The 23,226-nt window shown below is 41.6% G+C and overlaps 1 protein-coding gene across 1 annotated transcript in view; it reads left to right on the top strand.

Annotated features, from left to right (window-relative positions):
* PLXNC1 (plexin C1) overlaps positions 1–23,226 on the top strand; it is a 232,113-nt gene that overhangs the window by 124,951 nt on the left and 83,936 nt on the right. Inside the window, exons 13-17 of the mRNA XM_036760062.1 lie at positions 5,157–5,360; positions 7,289–7,480; positions 9,256–9,358; positions 16,225–16,326; positions 16,589–16,692. Of these exons, the coding sequence (XP_036615957.1) occupies positions 5,157–5,360; positions 7,289–7,480; positions 9,256–9,358; positions 16,225–16,326; positions 16,589–16,692 (705 nt within the window). The remainder of the gene's footprint in view (positions 1–5,156; positions 5,361–7,288; positions 7,481–9,255; positions 9,359–16,224; positions 16,327–16,588; positions 16,693–23,226) is intronic.

Here is a 23,226-nt window from a genome sequence, read left to right as displayed (position 1 = left end):
ATTATTCCCAAGAATTAAAATATCCCAGGAGCTGGGAGCAGGAATATGGGGCAGGGTAGAGGGTGGGGATATAAGCCTTAGGTATAATGAGACTGACAGGTCTCACATGGGTAGTATAGTTTGTCATACAGTCCTTTCTACCTGGCTGCCCCCATTCTGATGTTCCAGCTCTTCAGGGCTTGTGACATCTATGAACACATCCATCACCGGGCTGGCAGTGTGTGAAATCCATACTCGTGCAGACTGTAATGCAGTTACCAGCTCGGGTGATTTGCTCAGTCCACTGCTGCCCTCCCTGGGCCAAGGCCTCGGTGAGTGGGCTAGGAGGTAGGAAGGAGCAGACGTCAGAGGAATTCAGACGAGTTCTGAGAAAGTGTCTGTGCAGATCAGTGCTATGCCATGTTTGGTTTTAAAACTCCAGTAAAGTACATTTGCTAAGTGGACTTCAGCAATGGAAGCTTCCAGAAGGGAACACATATTGTAATGGTTCTGCTCCCAGGTTTGTCAGGAATTCTTTCTGTCTCCAGCACTTAGCTCAGGTGGCACAGTAGAATCCTGGGCCTGGAATAAGGAAGACCTGAGTTCAAATCCAGCCTCGGATACTTACCAGCTGTGTGACACTGGACAAATCACCTCACCTATTTGCCTCAGTTTCCTCATCTGTGAAATGAGGATAATATCAGCACCTTCTTCTTGGGGTTGTTGGTGAGAATCAAATGAGATGATATTTGTAAAGGACTTAACACAGTACCTAGCGCACAGTAGGTGCTATATGTTAAGTCTATTGTATATTAGCATATTTATATGCCAAATGCTAGTTATTATTCTGCAGACCCTTATAAATGCTTCTTGATTTGACCAAGGTCACAAATCTTGCAGCAAGAATGAGAACAAGCAGCAGAGAAGGGGGATCTTACTAAGGCAAAGTACTCTGTATGTGTGTGTACATATATACATATATGTGTATATATACACATGTATTATGTATACATCATATATATAGTCAGGTGCTGTCACTTGGTCTGAAGTTATTGATAAATTGTTCAATTAAATTGTCTTCAATTCAAATAAATTGTTCAATTAAAAAGTCTAGCAACAAGGCTGACTGCCTACTGTGTGCCAGACACTGTGCTAAGAACCAGTCATACAAAGATAAAATGAAATAGTCCCTGCCCTCAAGGAGCTTCCATTTTGTCCAGTCCTTGAAGCAAGGGAAGGAGGAGGATAGTATTTCTGGAAATAATTGTCAGTGCATAACCTATATCAAATTGCTTACTGCCTCAGGGAAAGGGGAAGAGAGGGAGAGAGGGAAAATTTGGAACTCAAAATTTAAAAAAAAATGTTAAAAATTGTCTTTAATTTGAAAAAAAAAGATGTTGTAGTTTTTACATGTAATTAGGAAAAAAAATACTAAATGAAAAATTGTCTTTACATGTAACTGGGGATAAAATAATATATTAAAAAAAGAAACCAAAGGGATCAGTAAAACATTTACAAATGTTTATGAGAGAAAGATTTGAAGTTGCTTAGGGATAAGAGCTGTATTTTCCAAATACAGTCTGTACGTAGGCTAGCACAAATCATTGGCTATTCTGGGTGCTCAGGAAGTGATGCTTTTAGCTTGAGAAATAAACAACTACTAAACTTTGTTACAGCTGGTGGAAATCAGTTAAAAAAAAAGACTTGCCCCACAAAACCCAGCTACTTCTCCCCAAAAGAGAGAAACAAAATTCTTTTTTGGCACAGTCAACTTTCCAGATAACTCCATTCGTCCTTGCAAAGTCAGCCCTGACTCAGCCTTTCCATCTGCTCTTGCCATTGGCTTTGCTGATCTGCTATACCCGGTGAGTCATAGAATCCCAGCCTTGGAAGAGACTTCAGTGGTCATGGACCCAACCATGAATCCCGTCTGCTGTGCTATACTATTGTGTCCCCAATAAGTAATCTGGCCAGTCCCTGCTTGAGGAGCTCACAAGGAACTCCCAATGCCCCAAAGTCTTATGACCATAGGGGCACAGACTGAGAGCTCAAAGGGACCTTTACAGGCCCATCTAGTCCATCCCTCACACCCCCATTTTACAGAAACCAAAGCCAAGAAAAATGAAGTAACTTGAGTAAGATCATAACACCAAGGTCATATGCCCGTGTTTCTCTTGGTAAGCTGTATTCGTTAGAAAATCTTTCATAGCCTTGAACTGAAATCTGTCTCCATGTTAACTCTTACCCTACTGCATCTACTTTTGCCTTCTGGGGCCAAGCAGAACCCCTGTCTCATCCCTCTTTCACATTAAAACCAAAAAAATCAAAAACAAAAAACCCAGTCTTTGAAATAAGTGAAGAAGGATATTAAACAATACCTCCACCTCCCCCAAGTTATCTTCTCTGTGTCCATCAGGTCCCAGCTAAAACCCTACCATCTACAGGAAGACTTTTATAATCTCTCTTAATTTTAGTGCCTTCCTTCTGTTAATTACTTCTTTTTTATCCTGTCCATAGCATTTTTTGGTACATATTTTTGCTTGTTGTCTATCCCATTAGATTGTGAACTCCTCAATCGACAGTGGGGACTGTCTATTGCCTCTCTTTGTATCCCCAGCACAGTGTGTGGCACATAGTGGGTGCTTAATGAATACTTATTGACTGACTGTCAATGGTAAATAATCTCAGTTCTCTCCACTGACTTTTTTATTCTTTTTTTATTTCCCCATTAAAAACATTTTTCACAAATATCAGCGTGTAAAATGCCGTCGTATCTGTATATACATATGCATTTAGCCAAATGGCATTCCTGTAAGAGGAATTAATGATAGAATTGCAAATTCAACCCATATGTTGAAATTGGAGGAGATTAGAGAGGAGTAGCCATTTCATGACTGATGGAAGTGTTTTAGAGAAGTATAAAATGTTTATTGCCATGGGTTATGATAGAGACCAATAGACGGAGGTCTAGACTTCACTTGGGAGCCCTAGTCCCATAGGGCAGATGTTATAGCATCTTGGTGGCCCTCCTGTGGGTGTATTTGAGCATCTTCTCTCCACATTAGAAAGAGATCAAAGAACCTCACCAGTTTCCCTCATTATAAGTTAGTAAATTAGTGGTCATGCCTTCAAATTCCTTCCCCTCTTTTGTTTGGGTACAGCTTCTCCTACTTCCCTTACTCAAAGTCTGCTTACTCACCACCAGCTCTCCATGTTTGACTCATCCTTCCTCCCCTTTCACTGGTAGACACTCTTTGAAGAGAAAGTTGGCACAGCCTGGCAGCCTCCATTCTTTCTTCACTTTTGTCTTATTTGATAATGGCAGCAGACTGACTTAGTGGTCATAGCTCAGGGCTTGAAGTCAAAGTCATCTGATCTCTATTTATTTTGGGCAGCTCCATCATGGTATAGTGAAAAGAACAATGATGGCAGTTAGAGGACCTGCCTCTGACATTTGTTATCAAAGTGAATTTGGCCATGCCACTTAACCTGTCCACTAAGTCACTGGTTCTCCGACTTTACGGTCTTGGGACACTTCCTAAAAGAGCTTTTGTTTAAGCAGGCTGTATTTATTGATATTTACCATATTCGAAATTAAAGCATCTAAGTTTATTCTGAAAATGGTTTTGATATCTTGGGCCTCCTCAAAGGATCAGCGACCCGAACTCCACTTTGAGAATCATTACACAAAGAAATAATAAGCAAGTTGTAATTCAAGTTGATGGAAGGAGTTTTCATACCAGGAGTTCCTATACTGCTGAAATCATAGCCCTTTCTTCTTGTTGTATATTCTTATTTTAAAAATATCTCTTGTGAACCAATTAACTCAAAGTGCATATTGAAGCATATTTTGTTCACTTTGTTTTACTTGCTCCTTCCCCCCACCAACAACATTGCTAATGTAGAAATATATTTGGTAAGACTTTGCATGTATAATTGATATCATATTGCTTGCCTTCTCAGTGGCTAGGGTTGGGGCTTGAGGCAGGGAGAGAATTTGGATCTCAAAATTTAAAAAATGTTAAAATAAAGTTATTGAAAACCAGAAAGGAAGGAAGGAAGAAAAGAAAGAAAAGGAAAGAAGGGGAGCAGAGCCAAGATGGCAGCTTGAAAAGGAAAGAAGAGAGAGAAAGGAAGTAAAGAAAGAAAAAAAGGAAGGAAGAAAATGAAAGAGGAAGAAAGAAAGAGGGAGGAAGGGAGAAAGGAAGAAAGAAAGAGGAAAGAAGAAAAAAGAGGGAAAAAGAGAAAGAAAAAGGAAGGAAGGAAGAGGGAGGAAGGGGAAGGAAAGAAAGGGGGAGGAAGGGGAAGGAAAAAGAAAGATAGGTAGATAGGTAGGTAGGTAGGTAGGTAGGTAGATAGATAGATAGATAGATAGATAGATAGATAGATAGATAGGTGGATGGATAGATTTCATCACCCACCAAGATGGTCTACTTTCTTATCTACATACTTTGAAGTGCCAGCATTTGAGCGTGGTGGTTGTTGTTTTACATAAAACACAGTTACCCACAAACCAGATCATGCACAGGCTGTAAAAGGTGCTGTACACATTCTATCTAGTTTCCAATTTGCTTTCCATTCTCTTCAGCCTTGAAGGAAGCTTTCTCCCTTTTACTGTTAGCCTCTTCCTCCCATAAACAGCCTTTTGCTCTGTTGTGGTTAACGACCTCTGCTAAAGCTTCTCAGAGGAGTCACTGAGGGTGATTTAACTGCCAACAAATGAGCCAGGTGTCTGCTGCTGTCTCTCCCTCCCTACTGTTTTCACGTTGGCCTTGGTTTCACAGCTATCGAATGTGGACTTCAAGGATTTTTAGGATCCTTTAGCCCAGTGATGTCAAAGTCAAAATGAAAGGGGGGAGGGAGGGGGTGCACTGATCTGTGTCCCCATGGGTTGCACATTGACTTAGTTTTAAAATTTGATATTTGCTATGTTTTATTGTATTTTCATTGATCTTGTTCAATATTTCCCACTGACATTTTAATCTGGTTCAGTCTTGGGCCCCATGTTTAACATGCTTTGGACTATCCTTAATTGGTTTAACCTTCCCCTCTGAGTCCCTCTACCCCATCAGTTGATGCCACATTACTGCTTACCACAGGGATATGCAATCATCTCTTTGACCGTATCACTAATTCAGTGAACTTACCAACTTGTTTGGGTTTTTTCCCCACTCCAGGTCTTTCAACGTTGTACGAAGACACAGTGCAATTTTTTGGCTCCCAATTTAAAGTCTTCTAAAGGCCGTCCAAATGTTAATGTGAAAATGAAAGTACAGGATGTTCTCCTAGACTGCAACACTTTGCAGTATCTCGATGACCCCCAATTTACCGGCTATCGTGTAGACTTTTTGGGGGTTAAAGAATTGGAAGTAAAAATCCAAGTAAGTTTGTCTTGTGTGCAGGTGAGGAGCAAACACTTTGTATGAATTGTTGTTTGTTTGTTTGTTTTTAATAGACAACTTTCTTTTTTAATAATTTATTTATTTTTAGTTTTAGTTTACAGCATTCAGTTCCTCAAGTTTTTGAGTTTCAAATTTTCTCCCCTCCCTCTCCTCCCCCCTCCCTACATAAGACAGCATGCAAACCAATACAGGTTCTACATATACCTTCACACTAAACATATTTTCACAATAGTCATGTTGTAAAGAAGAATTATAACCAATGGAATGAACCACGAGGAAGAAGAAACAAAAACAAACAAACAAACAAGAAAAGAGAGCAAATAATTTGCTTCAATCTGCATTCAGACTCCATAATTCTTTCTCTGGATGTGAATCGCTTTTTCCATCATGAGTCTTTCGGAGCTGTCTTAGAACTTTGCATTGCTGAGAAGAGCCAAGTCTATCAGAGTTAGTGATCAGAGATACCATGTGTCTGTAGTCTTGTATAATGTTCTCCTGGTTCTGCTCCCCTCACTCAGCATCAGATCATATAAGTCTTTCCAGGTTATTATGAAATCTGTCTGCTCCTCGTTTGTTACAAAACAACAGTATTCCATTACATTCATATGCCACAATTTGTTTAGCCATTCCCCAATTGATGGGCATCCTCTTGATTTCCAATTCTTTGCCACCACAAAAAGAGCTGCTATAAATATTTTTGAACATACAGGTCCTTTTCCCACTTGTATGATTTCTTTGGGATACAGCCCTGGAAGTGGTATTGCTGGGTCAAAGGGTATGCACATTTTTATAGCCCTTTGGGCAAAGTTCCAAATTGCTCTCCAGAAAGGTTGGATCAGTTCACAACTCTACCAACAATGCATTAGTGTTCCAATTTTCACACATCTTCCCCAGCATTTATGATTTTGCTGTTTTGTCATATTAGCCAACCCGGCAGGTGAGATGTGGTACCTAAGAGTTGTTTTGATTTGCATTTCTCTAATCAATAGTGATTTAGAACATTTTATCATATGACTATAGATATCTTTAATTTCTTACTTTGAAAACTACCTGTTCATATCCTTTGGCCATTTATCAGTTGGGGAATGACTTGTATTCTTATAAATTTGACTCAGTTCTCTGTACATTTTAGAAATGAGGCCTTTATCAGTGACACTGGTTGTAAAAATTCTTTCCCAATTTTCTACTTCCCTCTTAATCTTAGTTGCATTGGCTTTGTTTGTACAAAAACTTTTCAATTTAATATAATCAAAATTGTCCATTTTGCATTTCATAAGGCTCTCTATCTCTTATTTGGTCATAAATTATTCCCTCCCCCATAAATCGGACAGATTAACTACTCCTTGCTTTCCTAGATTGCTTATAGTATCAGCCTTTATATCTAAATTGTGATCCCATTTTGATTTTAATTTTGTATGTGGTGTGAGATATTGGTCTATGCCCAGTTTCTGCCATACTATTTTCCAGTTTTCCCAGCAGTTTTTGTCAAATAGTGAGTTTTTATCTCAAAAGCTGGAGTCTTTAGGTTCATCAAGCAGTTGATTGCTATAGTCATTGACTACTGTGTCTTGTGTACCTAACCTATTCCACTGATCCACCACTGGACTGCTGTTTTTATGTGTTTTGTCTTCCTTGCATCATGAGGTCATAAATTTGGAGCTGGAAGGGAGTTCAGAGGCCATCCAGTCCAGCACCCTCATTGTACAAATTGGGAAAATGATGCTCAGGAAAAGTAAGTGCCCTACCCAAGGTCTCACAGGTATTAAAGGTCAAATACAGGATTCAAACCCAAGTCCTCGGCCTCCAAAGCTGGGGAAATTTCTACAACATCACACTGCCTTCTCAAACACAGTAAGTAACAGAGCTGGGATCAATTTTTTTTCCCGTTATCCTGTTTTTTATGGCAGAAAGAAAATGACAACTTCAACATTTCCAAGCAAGACATTGAGATGACTCTTTTCTATGGGGAAAATGATCAGAGAAACTGCAACTTTGAAAATATTACCAGGGGTCAAGATCTTACCACCATCCTTTGCAAAATTATAGTTCCAGACGAAAATGGTGAAAATAACAACCTTGCATCACCTAAGAAAGTTCGGGTAAGTCAGCATAACAAACTTATTCATGACTTACCCTCCCTCTTTTTCCTTCTCCCCATCGAGACTGCCAAGTCTAATGAAAAGCCAAATTGACATACTGCATGGATCAGAGGATCATTATTTGAGGGTTGGAAGGGATCGTGGAAATCGACTAGTCCATCCTCATCATTCTGCAGATGAGGAAACTGAGTCCCAGAAAGATGAAATGACTTGAAGGTTTTGAGATTTTCCCTTTAAATATAGAATATATATTTTTAAAAGCTTCTGCAAACCCATGCAGGTGCCAGATTCCCCTCACATGAGCCTGTTATTGTCAAGTTTTGAGGTCAACATTGTATACAAAACTAATGAGCCTTGATAGCTTTTGTTCTCCCTATATATTTGTATCTTTGCATCTGGGAACAAACACTGTATCCAAACACTGCAAACTCTCTTTCCCAAACTTGGGCGAGAGCAGTCTTTGGGCAAAGGAAAAGGGATGTGTTTCCAGGGCACCTTGAGTTGAATATTGTCCAGAAGATGGTCTTTCTTGAGCTGCTCTGATCAGAATTGCTTTAGATTTTGCTGACTTGTCCAAACCAAGACAACCTTCAATACCACTTTTATGTTTCATATGAAAATGAGGCAAGATGCAGGAAAGAAACCTGCAACTTAGCACATACTTACCAGAATTTGCTATCACAGGGAGCTCAGCACCAGTCATTAGTTGTCAGAAAGCTTTTTTAAGTGAATTGAGATCATTGGATCAAATGCTGGTATCAGCCCCATGGGAGGTGCAAGCAGTCAATCAACATACATTCTTAATTAAGCACCAGGTATGGTGCTAGGTTTGAGGGATTAAAAAGACAAAAAGTAAGTTTCTGCCCTTAGTTTCTCTGGAGGGAGATGGCACTTATTTATAAAAGTGCATACAAAACATAGAAGCTTATCAAAGCTTAAGGCTGCACTAAGACTTTTGGAGCACCTTGTATAAGGTCATTTTGGGGAGAAGTCACTAACTGCTAGGGGGATCAAGAAACGCTTCATGTACAAGGACGCGTTTGAGCTGAGCATTAAAGGAAACTCAAGATTCTTAGTGATGGAGATGAGAAATGGACTGCCATGTATACGAAAATGTAAGAAGTCTAGTGTTACTATCCTATAAAATCCATTAAGGGGAGTAATAAGTAATAAGCCTATAAAGGAGGTTGGGGCCAGTTTGTTAAGGGTTTTAAATGCCAGAGGAGTCTATGTTTGATTCTAGAACTAATGAGATAAATTAGAAGAAATGAGGTCATATATTTGTAATTTGATATAGCATAATGCTATAAATGACTTAGCATAATGCACGGTGCATCATAGGCATTTGATAAATACTTATTCCTTTCCCTTTGCTCTTTCACTTCTTAGAGATAAGAGTGAGCCATTGTAGCTGGAGGTGGAAGGCTGGAAATAGCAGTGATTTTTTTTTTTTTTTGAGCACTGGGAATGAGAACTTGTGTTGTATTCTCTTGTAAGCCAATGGAAAAATCAGGCTCGTTTTTATGGAGTTTCGCTTTATAAATTCTACTTTGTAGAATCAGGATTTTAGAGCTGGAGGGGAATTTTAAGTTTATCTAGCTGATCTCTTCATCGAACACTTGTTTAACACCAACGGAGGATATACAACTAGATCTTAGAATCCCTGCCTCTTATTCCTCTTTGGCATATTGGGGAATGCCTGTAATGTCACAGTCTATGAACATAAATATGGCACCTGCCTCTTCCTAGACTAATGTCACCTTTTGTTGTATTAGGTCAAATTGGGAAACTTGGAACTCTATGTGGACCAGGAGTCCGTCCCATCTACTTGGTACTTTCTCATTGTCCTTCCTGTCCTCTTGGTAACTGTCATTTTTGGTAAGTGACAACCTTATTAAGAGAAATTTTGGAATTCTCTCTCTCCTGGGCTTCCCCCAGAGTTCCCAGGCTTTCTTCAGGTCTCAGTTAAAATGCTAACTTATAAGATGCCTGTCCTGATCTGCTTTCATGCCAGTACTTCCCCTTTGTTGTTTATCTCCAATTTATCTTGTATGTATCTTATTACTACATAATTGTTTCCAAAAAAGAAAGAAATGAAGAAATGCTGGGCCGTGTGTGTGTGTGTGTGTGTGAAACCCTTTGTGTGTGTGTGAAACCCTTTATATGTGTGTATGTATATGTGTGTGTGTATTATATATACTTTTTTTGTTCACCATTATATTACTAAAGTGTTGATCAGGTTGACATGATTAATGTGAAGTAGAAATACCCTTTTCTTTAGGGTTCTCTAAGGAAGGTAAAAAGATTACAGAAAGGAACTAGAGATGTAATTTTGTCAATATAGAGAACTCCCAGATAAAGAAAGACCAGGTGTTATAGTAAAGAAAGCATGGCTTCTGTAGTCAGAACCTGGGTTCAAATCCTGCCTCCATCAATTACTATCTGTGTGACCTTGTGTAAGTCATTATTTCTCTAGATTTCAGTTTCTTCATCTATAAAATCAGTCTTGGGCTCAGTGACTTCTGTGGTCCCTTTCATCTCTAAATCTATGATCCTAAAATCATCGATTTAAAAACATTTTCAAATTTAAAAAGTTAGACCAAGTCTTTGTGAACATTTTCTAAAAATGTTTCATAGCTAAAAAAAAAAACGGAGTTACAAAGACTGTTGCTCAGAATTTGGGGAAGCATTATTTTTAAATTACCTTCTTTCATTTGAACTTTCCAGGAATTTATCTTGATGCATTTCCTGTTCAACCAACACTGATTGTTTGATGGAGCCATGATTTTGTTGGGGTTGATGATATCAATCAGTATCTCTCAATCTCCATCTTTTCCCCTTCTGTGTACTTTCATCTATGTCTTTCTCTAAATCCCTCAAAGACCATCTACTCAGTATGCTGCAGGGCCTGCCAGGGGCTCTCCTGGCATAATCTTCAAGAACCCACCGTCCTTTCCTTCAGAGGACAATAACGTGGTAAAGTGGGCCTGCAGCCTGGGTCTGTCACTTTCTACCTACATAACTTTGGACAAATTACTTTCTATGTCCTAATCTATAAGATGGAAAGGTTGGATTCAGTGTTTTCTAAAGTTCCTTCCTCTTCTGGGTGTTTGATCCCCTGACTTCAGCGGAGAGCATTTATTTATTATGAGGAAGAGGACGAGTCCGTTTCCTCTTGCCCTCCATTGAAATAGACATCTACTCCCTGTCAGTTTCATATCGCATTTCTCATTCTGGTCCAATCCAACAAATATTGATGAAGCATCTATTTTGTGCAAGGCACTGGGATGGGTAATTAGAGAGACAAAGCCCCAACCACAAAAAAGAGAATCATAGAATTTAAAGGCAGAAGAAGTCATAAATCTCTAACTGGAAGGGATCCCTGAAGACATGCAGTCCAAATTCCTCATTTTAGAGAAACTGAGGCTGGAGAGATGGCTGTAACTTTGCCAAAGTCACACACAGGTGGGCTGGGATTTGAATGAAGGACCCCTGGCTTGAAACCCAGCACTCTCTCCACAGCTCGGATTCTAGGGTCGCCTAAACAGATTTCCCGCTTTTGTAGACAAAGCCCAGAGTGGTTGTGATCATGGTCGTGGTGTGGCTCGCCCAAGTCAGACACACAATGAGCAGGGGAGCCAAGATTTCATTAATAAATTAAGCATTTCTTAATGATTAAGAGCGTGACACATTTCCTTACGTTTCGAGCAGTTAAAATAAAACAGGTGGCTGTGATGGGTGGGTCCCAGTTCACACTTTCATGTGGATGTTATTAATTTTTTCACTTTTGCCCAGGTTTCTGACACACTCGGATAAATGTGCCTTCACTGATACAGATAGTAACGTGCCCACACTTCCTCATCCTGTATGATTCCTGTCCATGGAATTGATGCATTTCTTCCCAGGCCATCATCCATATCTCTTCTAGAGTAAATCACCTGAGTCCATTTTGCCTTGGGTTTAAAACACCTGCCCTGCCTATCTCCCAGGGAATTTGTCAGCATGGAAAGAGATAATGGATGTGGGAAAGTGTGTAGGAAACTGTAAGCCATGTATTTTAATGCTTGGTTGGGTCTGTGATCTCTCTGGCATGAGCATTCCCTTCTACAGTACAATCATACATTCATTCAACAAATATGTCTGCAGACCACTACAGATGGATGGCAGTGCCTTCCCATCCTGTCTGACTCTTGTCTCTGTTCAATAACTCGTCAGTCAAAGGACCCATCCAGTGCATTCACAGGCCTTCCCCTGAGTTGTAAATATCAGGGATTATTAGTATTTCCTTATAAAAGTTTCTGTGGTTCTTTGGGCTGTCTCCAAGTTTTCCATTACCCTTATCTACATGGCATCTAAAGCCTGGAACAGTATTCTAACTGAATGTAGACCAGTGTTAGAATAAGTAGAGTTAACTCCTGAATGCTCAATTCAGTTAACAATCAGTCAGTCAATGAAATCACGAAGCATCTATTAAGAGCTTTCTATGTGTCAGGCACTGTGCTAAGCATGGGTGATACCAAGAAAAAGCAAGAACAGCCCCTGCCTTCAAGGAGCTTATATTCTAATTCCATAATTCCATTTTGATTACAAATTCCTTCCTTCCTTCCTTCCTTCTTCCCTTCTTCCTTCTTCTCTCTTCTTATCCTCCTTCATTCTTCCTCTCTTCCTTCTTCTTCTTCTTTATCTATCTATATCTATCTATTCTATCTTTCTTTCTTCTTTCTTTCTTTCTTCTCTTTTCCTTTCCTTCCTTTCTTTCTTTCTTTCTTTTCTTTCTTTCTTTCTTTCTTTCTTTCTTCTTGTCTTCCTTCTTTTCTTTGTTCATTTCTATTGCTAGGCTTCCCTATTTGATGCTGGCTACATTCTATATTCATTTCCACTTTGTGATTCATTGTCCTCATCCCCTTCTCTCTCCAACTCATGAATATCTCTTCCTTCCCTGTGTCATATTTGTGAAGATTATTTATGTTTCCGAAGTGACCTGTGCGAAGACTGACAATTAATCTTCATCAGGCTTATCTCCATCTGTTTCTCCACTTATCAAGGTCCTTTTAAAAATTCGAATCCCCTTCTGGTAACTGCACAACTTGTTGCCATCGGGAGATTTAATTAGCCTGCTCTTGATTTTAAAGGAGCCACGTGATACTATGGAGAGCATACCAGACTTGGAAAAGGAGGAAGACCTGAATTCAGATACTCCTGATATTCACTAGTTGTGTGACCATGGGCAGATCATTTAACTTATCTGAACATCCAACAACTTTCTGTGATTTAGCTGCTTAAGTGATTATTTTGAATACCAATCAAGGAAAGCCCTAACCTGTGGGGTGGCCTTTTTGTGATCAGCTTAATAGAGGAAAATGGACAAAATGTCCAGAGAAATCAAGGCAGTGCCTCTCTCCTCCTGCCCCCAGCACATTGAGTGGGTCCCCTTGATGAATTTGTGGGAGGACATAGGCAAGAGTCCCGCAGGATGAGCATGCATTGATGGGTTGCTATACGTTTCAGTGAAGGAAATTCTCACAGGGGTCACAGAGGCAGGCCTGGGGTATGTGGACTGGACTTGGATTCAAGAAGACCTGGGTTCAAATACCACCTCAGGCATGCACTAATTATCACCAATTTCTTTCTCTATAAAATGGCTAAATGGCCTCTGAATTTTCTTCATGCTCCAGGTCTGTGATCCACCCACCCAAATGCTAAACAAACACCCAGGCTGACCCTGACAAAATGTCTCTCAGTAGCCCATTCTCATCTCCACTTAGAGCTAGAAGGGACCTTGGATGTCATCTTATCCACACCAACATTTTACAGATGAGGAAACTGAGGCTAGAAGGTGACATAGCTTGGCCAACACCGCAGATAGTCATAGATATGGGGTTAAATCTCAGCGCTTCAAGCTTTCAAGTCAGTGTTCTTTCCATTTGTTTCATAACGACTAAGTTCTTTCAGCTCCCTCTCTGAAACGACTAGTCAATCCCATTATGAAGAGCCCCACCAGCTGCTTATGTGTGCTCCAAGCCACGTCTCCCTCACTCAGCTAAAATAAAAAGATACAGGAGGGTATAAATTGTAATGGACCCATCATGTGTGTTTGAAATCTATACATATATTTTTTGATTTGTGAATAATTGCAGAGACTATAAAATAGAAATCTCCTTTTCTTTCAGGTTCTCTGAGAGACATAAATGGGCTACAGATAGGGACTATACATATAATTTTGTTGATAAAGGGAGCTCCCAGATGAGGAAACTCTCTCTGCCAGTGGAGGTTGACACCTTCTCTGGGACTTGGCTAGGGTCACACAACTAGTAGGTGTTAGAGGTCAGACATGAACCCAAGTATTCTTGGTTCCAAGGCCGGTTCTCCATCTCCTGTACCACACTGCTTCTCAAAAGAAATTAAAATACCTTACAACATTACTTAGAGCTGATCACTGACGGGAAAGTCTCTATATAGATGGAACTGTGGTCTCAACCATGTGGGTATTCCCTCCAAAGAGACATCACAAGTCATTCATGCCTATCCATCCTGTGGGCCTCTTCTCCATGCCCTTCCAGAAATTCCCAGAGGGGCTTCACTCAATGAGCTAGGCACCGTCTTTGTCTTCTGTTAACATCATAAGGATAGTAGTATATCTCACTCTTGCCTTGTGACTAACCCATCTTCTCCTTTTTTTTTTCTGATGACATCTTATATTCTACTTCTCCATCATTCCTTATTTGTAATGGCTTGCCTCCAGCTCCCAGCCATCACGTGGCTCCAGTTGCCCTTTGTTTGATACTCACTTCTGATTTTTTTGAGACTGTAATGTTGTCACATGACTGTCAGCCAGCCATAAAACAAGTTAGGTAAACAGATGACGGGTGTGAAAAAGATGGACCTGTAATAATACCCACTAGCAATGCTTTCAGTGTCTACTGTTTTCAAATTATACCTTTGAAAATGTAACTAGAATTCAAAATCTGACTGTTCTCATTCACAAAAATGGAAGGAATTTCCATCATGATCAGCATAATTTTATTTTCCTAGGTGGTCCTTAAAAATGTTTTGGGAAGGAGTAAAGAAATGTTAAATTACCAGGATCTAAGAAGGGATCTGGTCCTTTGTCTTACATTAGAAGGTTCCTCTATTAGGATGTTAAGTTCTTGGTGCTGAGTGAAATGAGCAGAACCAGGAGAACATTGTACAAAGCAACAATATTGTGTGGTGATCAACTTTGTTAGACTTAGCTCTTCTCAGCAATACGATGATCCAAGACAATTCCAAAAGACTCGTGATGGAAAATGCTGTCCACATCCAGAGAAAGAACTATGGAGTCTGGAGGCAGATTGAAGCATACAGTATTCACTTTTTTTTTCTTTTTCATGGTTTTTCCATTTTGTTCTGATTCTTCTTTCACAACATGACTAATGTGGAAATATGTTTAACATGATTGTACACATATAACCTATATCAGATTGCTTGCTGTCTTGGGGAGGAAGGAAGGGAAGGGGAGGGAAAAATTTGGAATTCAAAATCTTACAGAAATGAATGTTGAAAAATATCTTTACATGCAATCGGAAAAAATAAAATACTATTAAGTAAAAAGAGTGTTAAGTTCTACAGTTATGGTGGCACATGCCTGTGATCTCTGTTACTGGGGAGGCTCAAGCTGGTGAATCACTTGAGATCGAGAGCTCTGGGCTACAGTGGACTAAGTGATTGGGTTTCCACACTAAATCCAGCACCAATATGGTGGAGCCCTGGGAACAGGGGACCATCAGGCTAACCAAGTTGGGGCAAAGTGATCCAGGTCATAAAGAAAGCGGGTCCATGCTGATCTGAAGTGGGATCAGTCTAGAAGGGGCTGCAGAGACGAGGTGAAAGCAGAGGAGAAGAGAAGAGAGGAGAAGGAAGAGAAAAAGGAAAGGGAGGGGAAGGAGGAAAGGAGAGCAGAGGAGAGGAGGAAATGTTCCATTAGGGCAAGCCTTGTAAAAGAGTATGTTCACACCTTAGCAGAGTGTCTAACACATAGCAACCACTTGATTGATATCAAAAATGTTGAACTTTGACCATATGACATTTTTTCATGTTTACTTTTCAGGGTTGTCCCTCCCAGGGGAATTTTAAGTCTTTCTTTAGAGCCTTGTGGGGATCTAGATGATGCAGTGTTATAAAGTGCTGGATCTGGAGTCAGGAAGACCTGAGTTCAAATCTAGCCTCTGAAATTTATTTACTAGCTGTGTGACCTTGGGCAAGTCACTTAACCTCTGTTTTCCTCCATTGTCTGTACCTGGCAGGGTTGTTGTGATTCTCAAATGACATCATTGTAAAATGCTTAGCACGGTGCCTGACACACATAAGCACCATAGAAATACATATTCCCTTCCAATCCCTTTTTTTATAAATATTCATTCAGTTCACATCAACAAGCATTTATTAAGCACCTACTATGTGCAAAGCACTGAGAATACAAATACCTTGCCCAAAAGCAGCTTACACTCTGTGGGAGCTTAGAAAAACAAAAACCCTCCTTAGCTACATCATTCTTTATTCTTTCCTCATTCTTTAGGAATTATACTTTTTTCATAGAACCACAAACTGTTAAACCCAGAAGGGAACCATAGAATCCCTCATCTTTTCTTCTAGAGGGAGAAACTGAGGCACTAAGAAATTCAAATGACTGTCCACATTCAAACAGGGATTGGCTAAGTGTTTGAATCTTATATTCAAGGTCTATTTTGTTTGTTCGTTTTTCCCAGTTGCAGTCGTTGTCACCAGGTACAAATCCAAGGAACTGAGTCGCAAGCAGAGCCAACAGCTGGAACTCCTGGAAAGCGAGCTCCGCAAAGAGATCCGTGACGGTAGGCTTGTCTCTTCCTTCCTTTTCCAAAGGCAGCCTTCCATTTCTGACCCAGAGACAGATGCAGAGATGATTTAAGTTTTTTGCATAGAGTCAGAAGACAGCCCAGCAGTGTTTGGGGGCCCGCGACCCCCCCGTAATTATCTCATGCTTTTCTTTAACAAGCATCGAGGTCGCGGTTAGCATTAGACGGAACAGCTCCGAGAGCGTGTCTCCCGTTTGTTGAGTTTTAATATATTGCTCTTGGGATTCTGTTTCTGTAGGATTTGCCGAGCTGCAGATGGATAAATTGGATGTGGTGGATAGCTTTGGCACGGTTCCCTTTCTGGACTACAAACACTTTGCTCTGAGAACTTTCTTCCCTGAGGTAAAGGAACATTGATCAGTGTTTGAAAGGCTGAGTCTGGAATGGTAACAAGGAGGGGGCATTGCTAATGTAAAGGTGCCCCATGTTGTTTTTCCACAGGAGACTTCAGATAATGTGTTTTGTATGGAAGAGGGTCATAGTTTGAACCGAACTGGGAGACACAGTTATTAATAGTATTGATAGGCAGCTAAGTGGTACACAGTATAGATCCCTGGACCTGCAGTCAGGAAGACCTGAGTTTAAATCTGCCTTCAGCCTCTTACTAGCTGTATGACCCTAGGCAAGTCACTTAACCACGGTTTGCCTCAGTTTTCTCATCTGTAAAGTGACCATAATAATATCACCTACCTCCCAAGATTGTTGTGAAGGTCAAATTTGTAAAGAGCTCTGCAAATCTTAAAACACTATATAAAGCCCTTTTGTTGTTGTTTAGTCATTCCAGTCATGGCTGACTCTCCGTGACCCCTATTGGGTGGCAAAGGTACTGGAGTGGTTTGCCATTTCCTTCTCCAGCTCCTTTTACAGATGAGGAAACTGAGGCAGAGTTAAGTGACTTGCCCAGGGTCACCCAGCTAGCAAGTGTCTGAGGCCAGATTTGAGCTCACGAACATGAGTCTTGCTGACTCCTGGTCCAGTGCTCTATCCACTGCCCAGTCAAGGTGAATGTGAGCCCTCAAGGCCTGTTCCTCAGAAACATCCCTTTATGTGCAGTTACACTCAGCCCGTGCCAAAGGAGGGCTTGTCAAACGCTCCTAAGCCGCTCTTGGCCAGAAGCCCAGACATGTGCAGTAAATGCTTCTCGGCCTCACCATAATTCTAGATTTGTGCAATAGGATATATGAGGCAAGCTTCCAGAGGCTGGGCTGCCTCCATAAACCACCCACATTAGGTTTTTCTAGCCATGGATCTTTGGATAAGGAAGGACACCAGTAACCCTTCAACCTTTTGCTCCTGCTCAGGACTTTTTTGTTTGGTCTTTTTCCTAGTTTATCAATTCTTCCACTTAATTTCCTAACATGTCCCCTGATCACCAGACTTAGGGGGTGACATACAGCTCCTACTAGTCATCTCCATGCCCTTACCCGAGTTGGAGCCCGTGCCTGGAATGCCACCCCACTCCTCACCTTAGGATTTCTAACTTCCCTTATAGCTCAGCTCAAATGACACCCCCCAATGGGAAGCAAATCCTGATACCTTCCCCAGCCATCTTGGGCCCTAGTACCAGTCCCCCATTCATAAATTATTTTGCATATTCAGTTTTCTGTGCATGTGGACATAGTATTTCTTGAATGAAATCTCTTTAAAAGGAAGAACGTTTTGTGGCTTTGTCTCTATTCCCTGTGCCTAGCATGTATTTGGTGCTTAATAAATGCTTCTTGAATGTAAGAAGGAATGATATAAAAAATACAGTGACAGGCTAGAACAGTGGTGTCAAAACTGAAATAGAAAAGAGGGGACACCTGTGGGACACATTGACTTAGCTTTAAATATATTATCTATGTTTTGTTATATTTTTATTTATTGTGTTAAATACTTCACAGGTACCTTTTTTTTTTTGAGGGGGCAAGGCAGGGCAGTTGGGGTTAAGTGACTTGCCCAAGGTTGCACAGCTAGTAAGTATGTCAATCTGAGGCCAGATTTGAACTCAGGTCCTCCTGACTCCAAGGCCGGTGCTCTACTCACTGCCCCACAGTTACCTTTTAATCTGGCTCAGAGAATGTTTTTGACATGTCTGGGCTAGAATATCGGGCAGTGGAAGGGAGAGATGGGTTTTTGGGCCTTTCTCTCACCATCCTCTCCCTTTCCCCTCCTTCCTCCCTCTCCCTTCCCTCTCTCTCTCTCTTCCCCCTCCAGAATGTAACCTCTTTGAAGGCAGAAGTAGTGAGGATTTTTTTGTATTTTCGGTGCCTAACATGGTCCATAGCAAATATCAGGCACGTAATAAATGCAAACGAATTAGGAATGACTAAAAGCCCTCTCCTGGGATTGCATCCTCATTGCTGTCTCTCAAATATCTGAGGTCCCTGTTAAGAATTTAATAGCAATAGAGTGACAGAGTTTCCTGTCCTCCCCAAGAACCCTTTTGATTTGGGCAGCTAATGAGAATGCTTTAGATCTGATTCTGTGACCCCTGTAATATATTTGCCTAGGTTTCCCCTCATTTAGTCACCTAAAGGCAAGATGAAGAAATGACTGCGAAGGCAATCTAACCTGCAGAAAAGCTTATTAGTTCAGAGGGCACGGGGATGGATACAGTATACTGGTGATTAGGGAGAACAGGAAGAGGTGGAAGAAAGCTAGCTGATTTAACAGAGGGCAGTGCAGAATCCGGGAAGCCCCCTGGGAACAGCAGAAAAAATAGAAGCCAGTCTAGCTCATTAAGGAAGAACACCAAGAAACAGCATAAATCTGTTGGGGGGAAATCAGGAAAGCCACAGTGAGCGGGGGGGGGGGGTAGGAAAAGGGAGGAGGGAGGGGGGAGAAAGAGAGATGAAGAGAGGAGGGAGGTAGAGAGAGAGAAGAAAGAGAAGGGGGAGAAGGGGAGAGAGACAGAGAGAGAGGAGAGAGACAGGAGGGGGAGGAGAGAGGGAGAGAGAGAGAGAGAGAGAGAGAGAGAGAGGAGATGAGATGAGATGAGATGAGATGAGATGAGATGAGATGAGATGAGATGAGATGAGATGAGATGAGAGACAGAAACAAATGAGAGAAGGGAAGAGAAGGAAGAAGAAAGAATGGAGGAGAGAGGTAGGAAAGGAACAAACTACAGCCAGCAATATAAAGGAAGGCTACATAATGCAGCCTGGGTCTAGACCAGCCCCTGGGGTGATCAGAAACTGGCTCCTGAGCTGAGTTTTGAAGGCAGGTGAGGACAAGAGACCAAGATGAGGGAGGAGAGCATGCCTGGCATGGGCAGTGGCCTGTGGAAAGCCACAGAGATGGGAGACTGAGCCTTGTGTGTGAGGGATAGTGAGCAGGACAGTTTGGCTAGAGCATAAAGCATGTGAAAGGGAGTAACATACAAAATCCTAAAAGGTTGGCTTAGACCTGATGAGGAAGGGCCTCAAAGCCCCTCTAAACCACAGGGTTTGTGTTTGATCCTAAAGCTAATACAGGAGCACCACGTTCAAGTTAGGTAGCATTTATTAATCACCTACTGTATGCCAGGCACTGTACTAGGTACTGGAGATACAAAGAAAAGCCAAAAATAAAAATAAAAAAACAGCCTTTGCTCTCAGGGAGCTCTCAGTTGAATGAAGGAGTTGTTGTTCAGTCGTGTTTGATTTCATGACCCCATTTGGGGTTTTCTTGGCAAAGATACTGGAGTGATTTGCTATTTCCTTCTCTAGCTCGTTTGACAGAAGAGGAAACTGAGGCAAACAGGGTAAAGTGACTTGCCCAGGGTCACACAGCTGGTAAGTGTCTGAGGCCAGATTTGAACTCAGGTCTTCCTGACTCCAGGCTCAGCACTTTATCTACTGTGCCACCTAGATGCCCACTAACGGGGGAGGCAACATGCAAATAAGCTATATACATTTATTATTTGAAGATTTATATATCTCATATGCAGGATAAATTGGAGGTAACCTCAGTGAGAAGACACTAGCATTAAAGAGTATTGGGAACAGCTTCTTGTAGGAGGTGGGATTTGGACCAAACATGAAGGCAGCCAGGAGGCAGAGATAAGGAAGGGAGAGAATTCCTGGCATGAAGGACAGCCAGAGTAAAGGCGTGGGGTTAGTGTGTCTGAGGAACAGGAAGGATGCCAGGGTCACTGGATTGCAGAGCACATGAAGATAAGTAAGGGGTGAGAAGATTAGGAAGGGAAGAAGAGACCAGGTTATAAGGGGCTTTCAAAGGTAGACAGAGAATATAGTAGTGTATCCTGGAGGCAGTGGGGAGCCATTGGAGTTGACTGAGTTGAAGGATGACTGGTCAGACCTGTATTTTGGGAAGATCATTTCAGTAGGTATGTAAAGGATAGATGGGGCAGCTAGGTGGCACCATAATGGATAGACCACCCAGCTTAGAGTCAGGAAGACTCATCTCCCTGAGTTCAAATCTGGCCTCAGACACTTTGTAGCTGTGAGACCCTGGGCAAGTCATTTCAACCTGTTTGCCTCAGTTTCCTCATCTGTAAAATGGGCTGGAGAAGGAAATGGCAAACCACTCCAGTATCTTGGCCAAGAAAACCCCAAATGGGATCACAGAGTCAGAAACAACTGAAAAACAAGTGAACATCAAGAACAAAGAATGGATTGGGGTACCAAGAGACTTGTCCATTTGTAAGGTGATGATGCTACATCAGAGGACAGAAGAGCATGTATGAGAGAAATGGTACAAAATTAGAAATGAAAGGAGTTGGGTTTGGAGGGGTGAGTGAGGAGTCAAGGATAGTTCCTAGGTAGCAGATGGGGTGACTGGGAGGATGCTAGTGTTCTTACCAGTAATGGGAAAATTAGGAAGAAGGCAGGGCTTTGGGGGAAAAGATAATGAGCTGTGTTTGGTACATGTCGAGTTTCTGATGCCCATATATAGGATACAGTCCTGATTGACCAATAGGCAGTTGGAAATGTGAGATGGGTTAGTTAGGGCTGCAGAAATGGATCTACAGAATCAGCTTCGTGGATATGATGATGTTTCTGACAAGATCAAGTTAAAAGGTACAGAGGGAGGAGAGAAAAAGGATCAGGACCGAGCCTTGGGGATCCCCTACTATTAGTGGACATAGTATAGATCCAGCAAAAGAGACTGAGAAGGAGTGGTCACAGAAGTAGGAGAAGAACAAAGAGAGAACCGAGGGGGCAGTGAATAGAGCACTGGGCTTGGAATTAGGAAGATTCCTCTTTCATGAGTTCAAATCTGGCCTCAGACACTTACTAGCAGTGTGACCCTCGGCAAGTAACTTAACCCTGTTTGCCTCAGTTTCCTCATCTGTAAAACAAGCTGGAGAAGGAAATGGCAAAACTTTCCAGTATCTTTGCCAAGAAATCCCCAACAATGAGGGCACAGAGAGTTGGAAACAACTGAACAACAGGAGAGAGCAGTGTCACAAAAAGCTAGAGCGAAGAGAGTATCAAGGAGAAGAGAGAGATTGACAGTGTCAGAGGCTGTTGCTACTGTGGTTGTGGTTTGTCCTTCCTTCTCAGAAAGGACCATGACATCAGATACATGATATATGACTTGCAAGTGAATTGGATTTAAGCGAGGGGGAGCTGTGCAAAGTCACCAGTTTCACTTTCTCCTCCAGAGCCATCTGGGTCCAGTGGTGAGACATAGATCAGGATAACTAGAGATGACCCAGGATGCAGTGGGAGACCTTGGCCTTCTTAAGCTAAGGTCTGTCTTAGGTCTCAGTTTGACTGAGACAACACCCATTCAGTGACTAAGGCTAAGTAAAAAATAAGGCAAAGAATGGCCTCTTCTACCTAGTCCCCCCCCAAAAAAAAGTCAATCTGGCAGAGGAAGACCCTGAGGGTTTCTGGCCAAAATGGAAACAATTGCTATTTACATTTTCTCTGAGCCCCCTGGGCCCAAACAATGACCAGGTGGGACTTGGACTGGGACCAATAGGTTTGTTGACCAATCAATGAAGCCTGGGTGCTTTTGGTTTAAGGCATGGTCTTAAGAAAGAAACCTAGCCCGTAAATTCCAAGATATCTTGCAAGGTTTAAGGCATGATCTTAAGAAAGGAATCTAGCCCATAAACTCCAAGATATCTTGCAAGGTCTCAGTGATCATAAATTTACATTCCTTTGGGCAGAGCACTGCAGGTAAGGGTATTGTGATCTATGTAGACAGAGGAAGGAGGAGAGGGGAGGAGGAAAAGGAAGAGGAGGAAGGAGCTGTGTTGACCAACTGGAACTGACCAGTTGGGTCCCCAGTGGGGTAACTCATAATACTCACAGGTTGTTTGTTACCCTTTGTTCTCGAAGAGGATCATGACATCAGGAAAGTGATGCCATGACTTGCAAGTAAATTACATTTAAGTGAGGGAGGTCAGTGCAAAGTCACCAGCCTCACTTTCTCCTCTGGAGCCATCTGGGCTCAGTTGGCAAGATATAGATCAGGATGACTGGAGATGGCCCCTGTCAGAGGCTACAGAGAGGTCAAGAAGGATGAGGATTAAGAAAGACCATTAGATTTTACAATTATGAGATTGTTAGTAAATTTAGAGAGTGCAGCTGTGGTTGAATGATGAGGTCTGAAGCCAGACTTTGGGGAGTCAAGAAGAGAGTGTATGGAAAGGAAGATGAGGCACTGATTATAGAAGACTTAAGCCCCTCCAAAAAGGGAAAGGAAATACAGGACACCATATAGCATGTGGGGATGGATGGATCAAGTGAGTTGTTGTCGCCACCAGTGTTGTGGTTGTTTTGAGAATGGAGGAGACATATTTGTAAGCACCAAGGAAGCATCCAGTAGAAAGAGAGAAATTAAAGTGAAAGTTGGAGTAATAGAAGGAACAATCTACTGGAGAAGACAAGGTGGAATGAGACGACTGGGGCAGGTAGAGGAGTTTGCCTTGGCAAGAGG

The sequence above is a fragment of the Trichosurus vulpecula genome, chromosome 5 (genome assembly GCF_011100635.1).
Source record: "Trichosurus vulpecula isolate mTriVul1 chromosome 5, mTriVul1.pri, whole genome shotgun sequence".
Classification (NCBI taxonomy): Eukaryota; Metazoa; Chordata; class Mammalia; order Diprotodontia; family Phalangeridae; genus Trichosurus; species Trichosurus vulpecula.
Note: the sequence above shows the minus strand (reverse complement) of the source record. Positions and strands in the feature narration are given on the sequence as shown.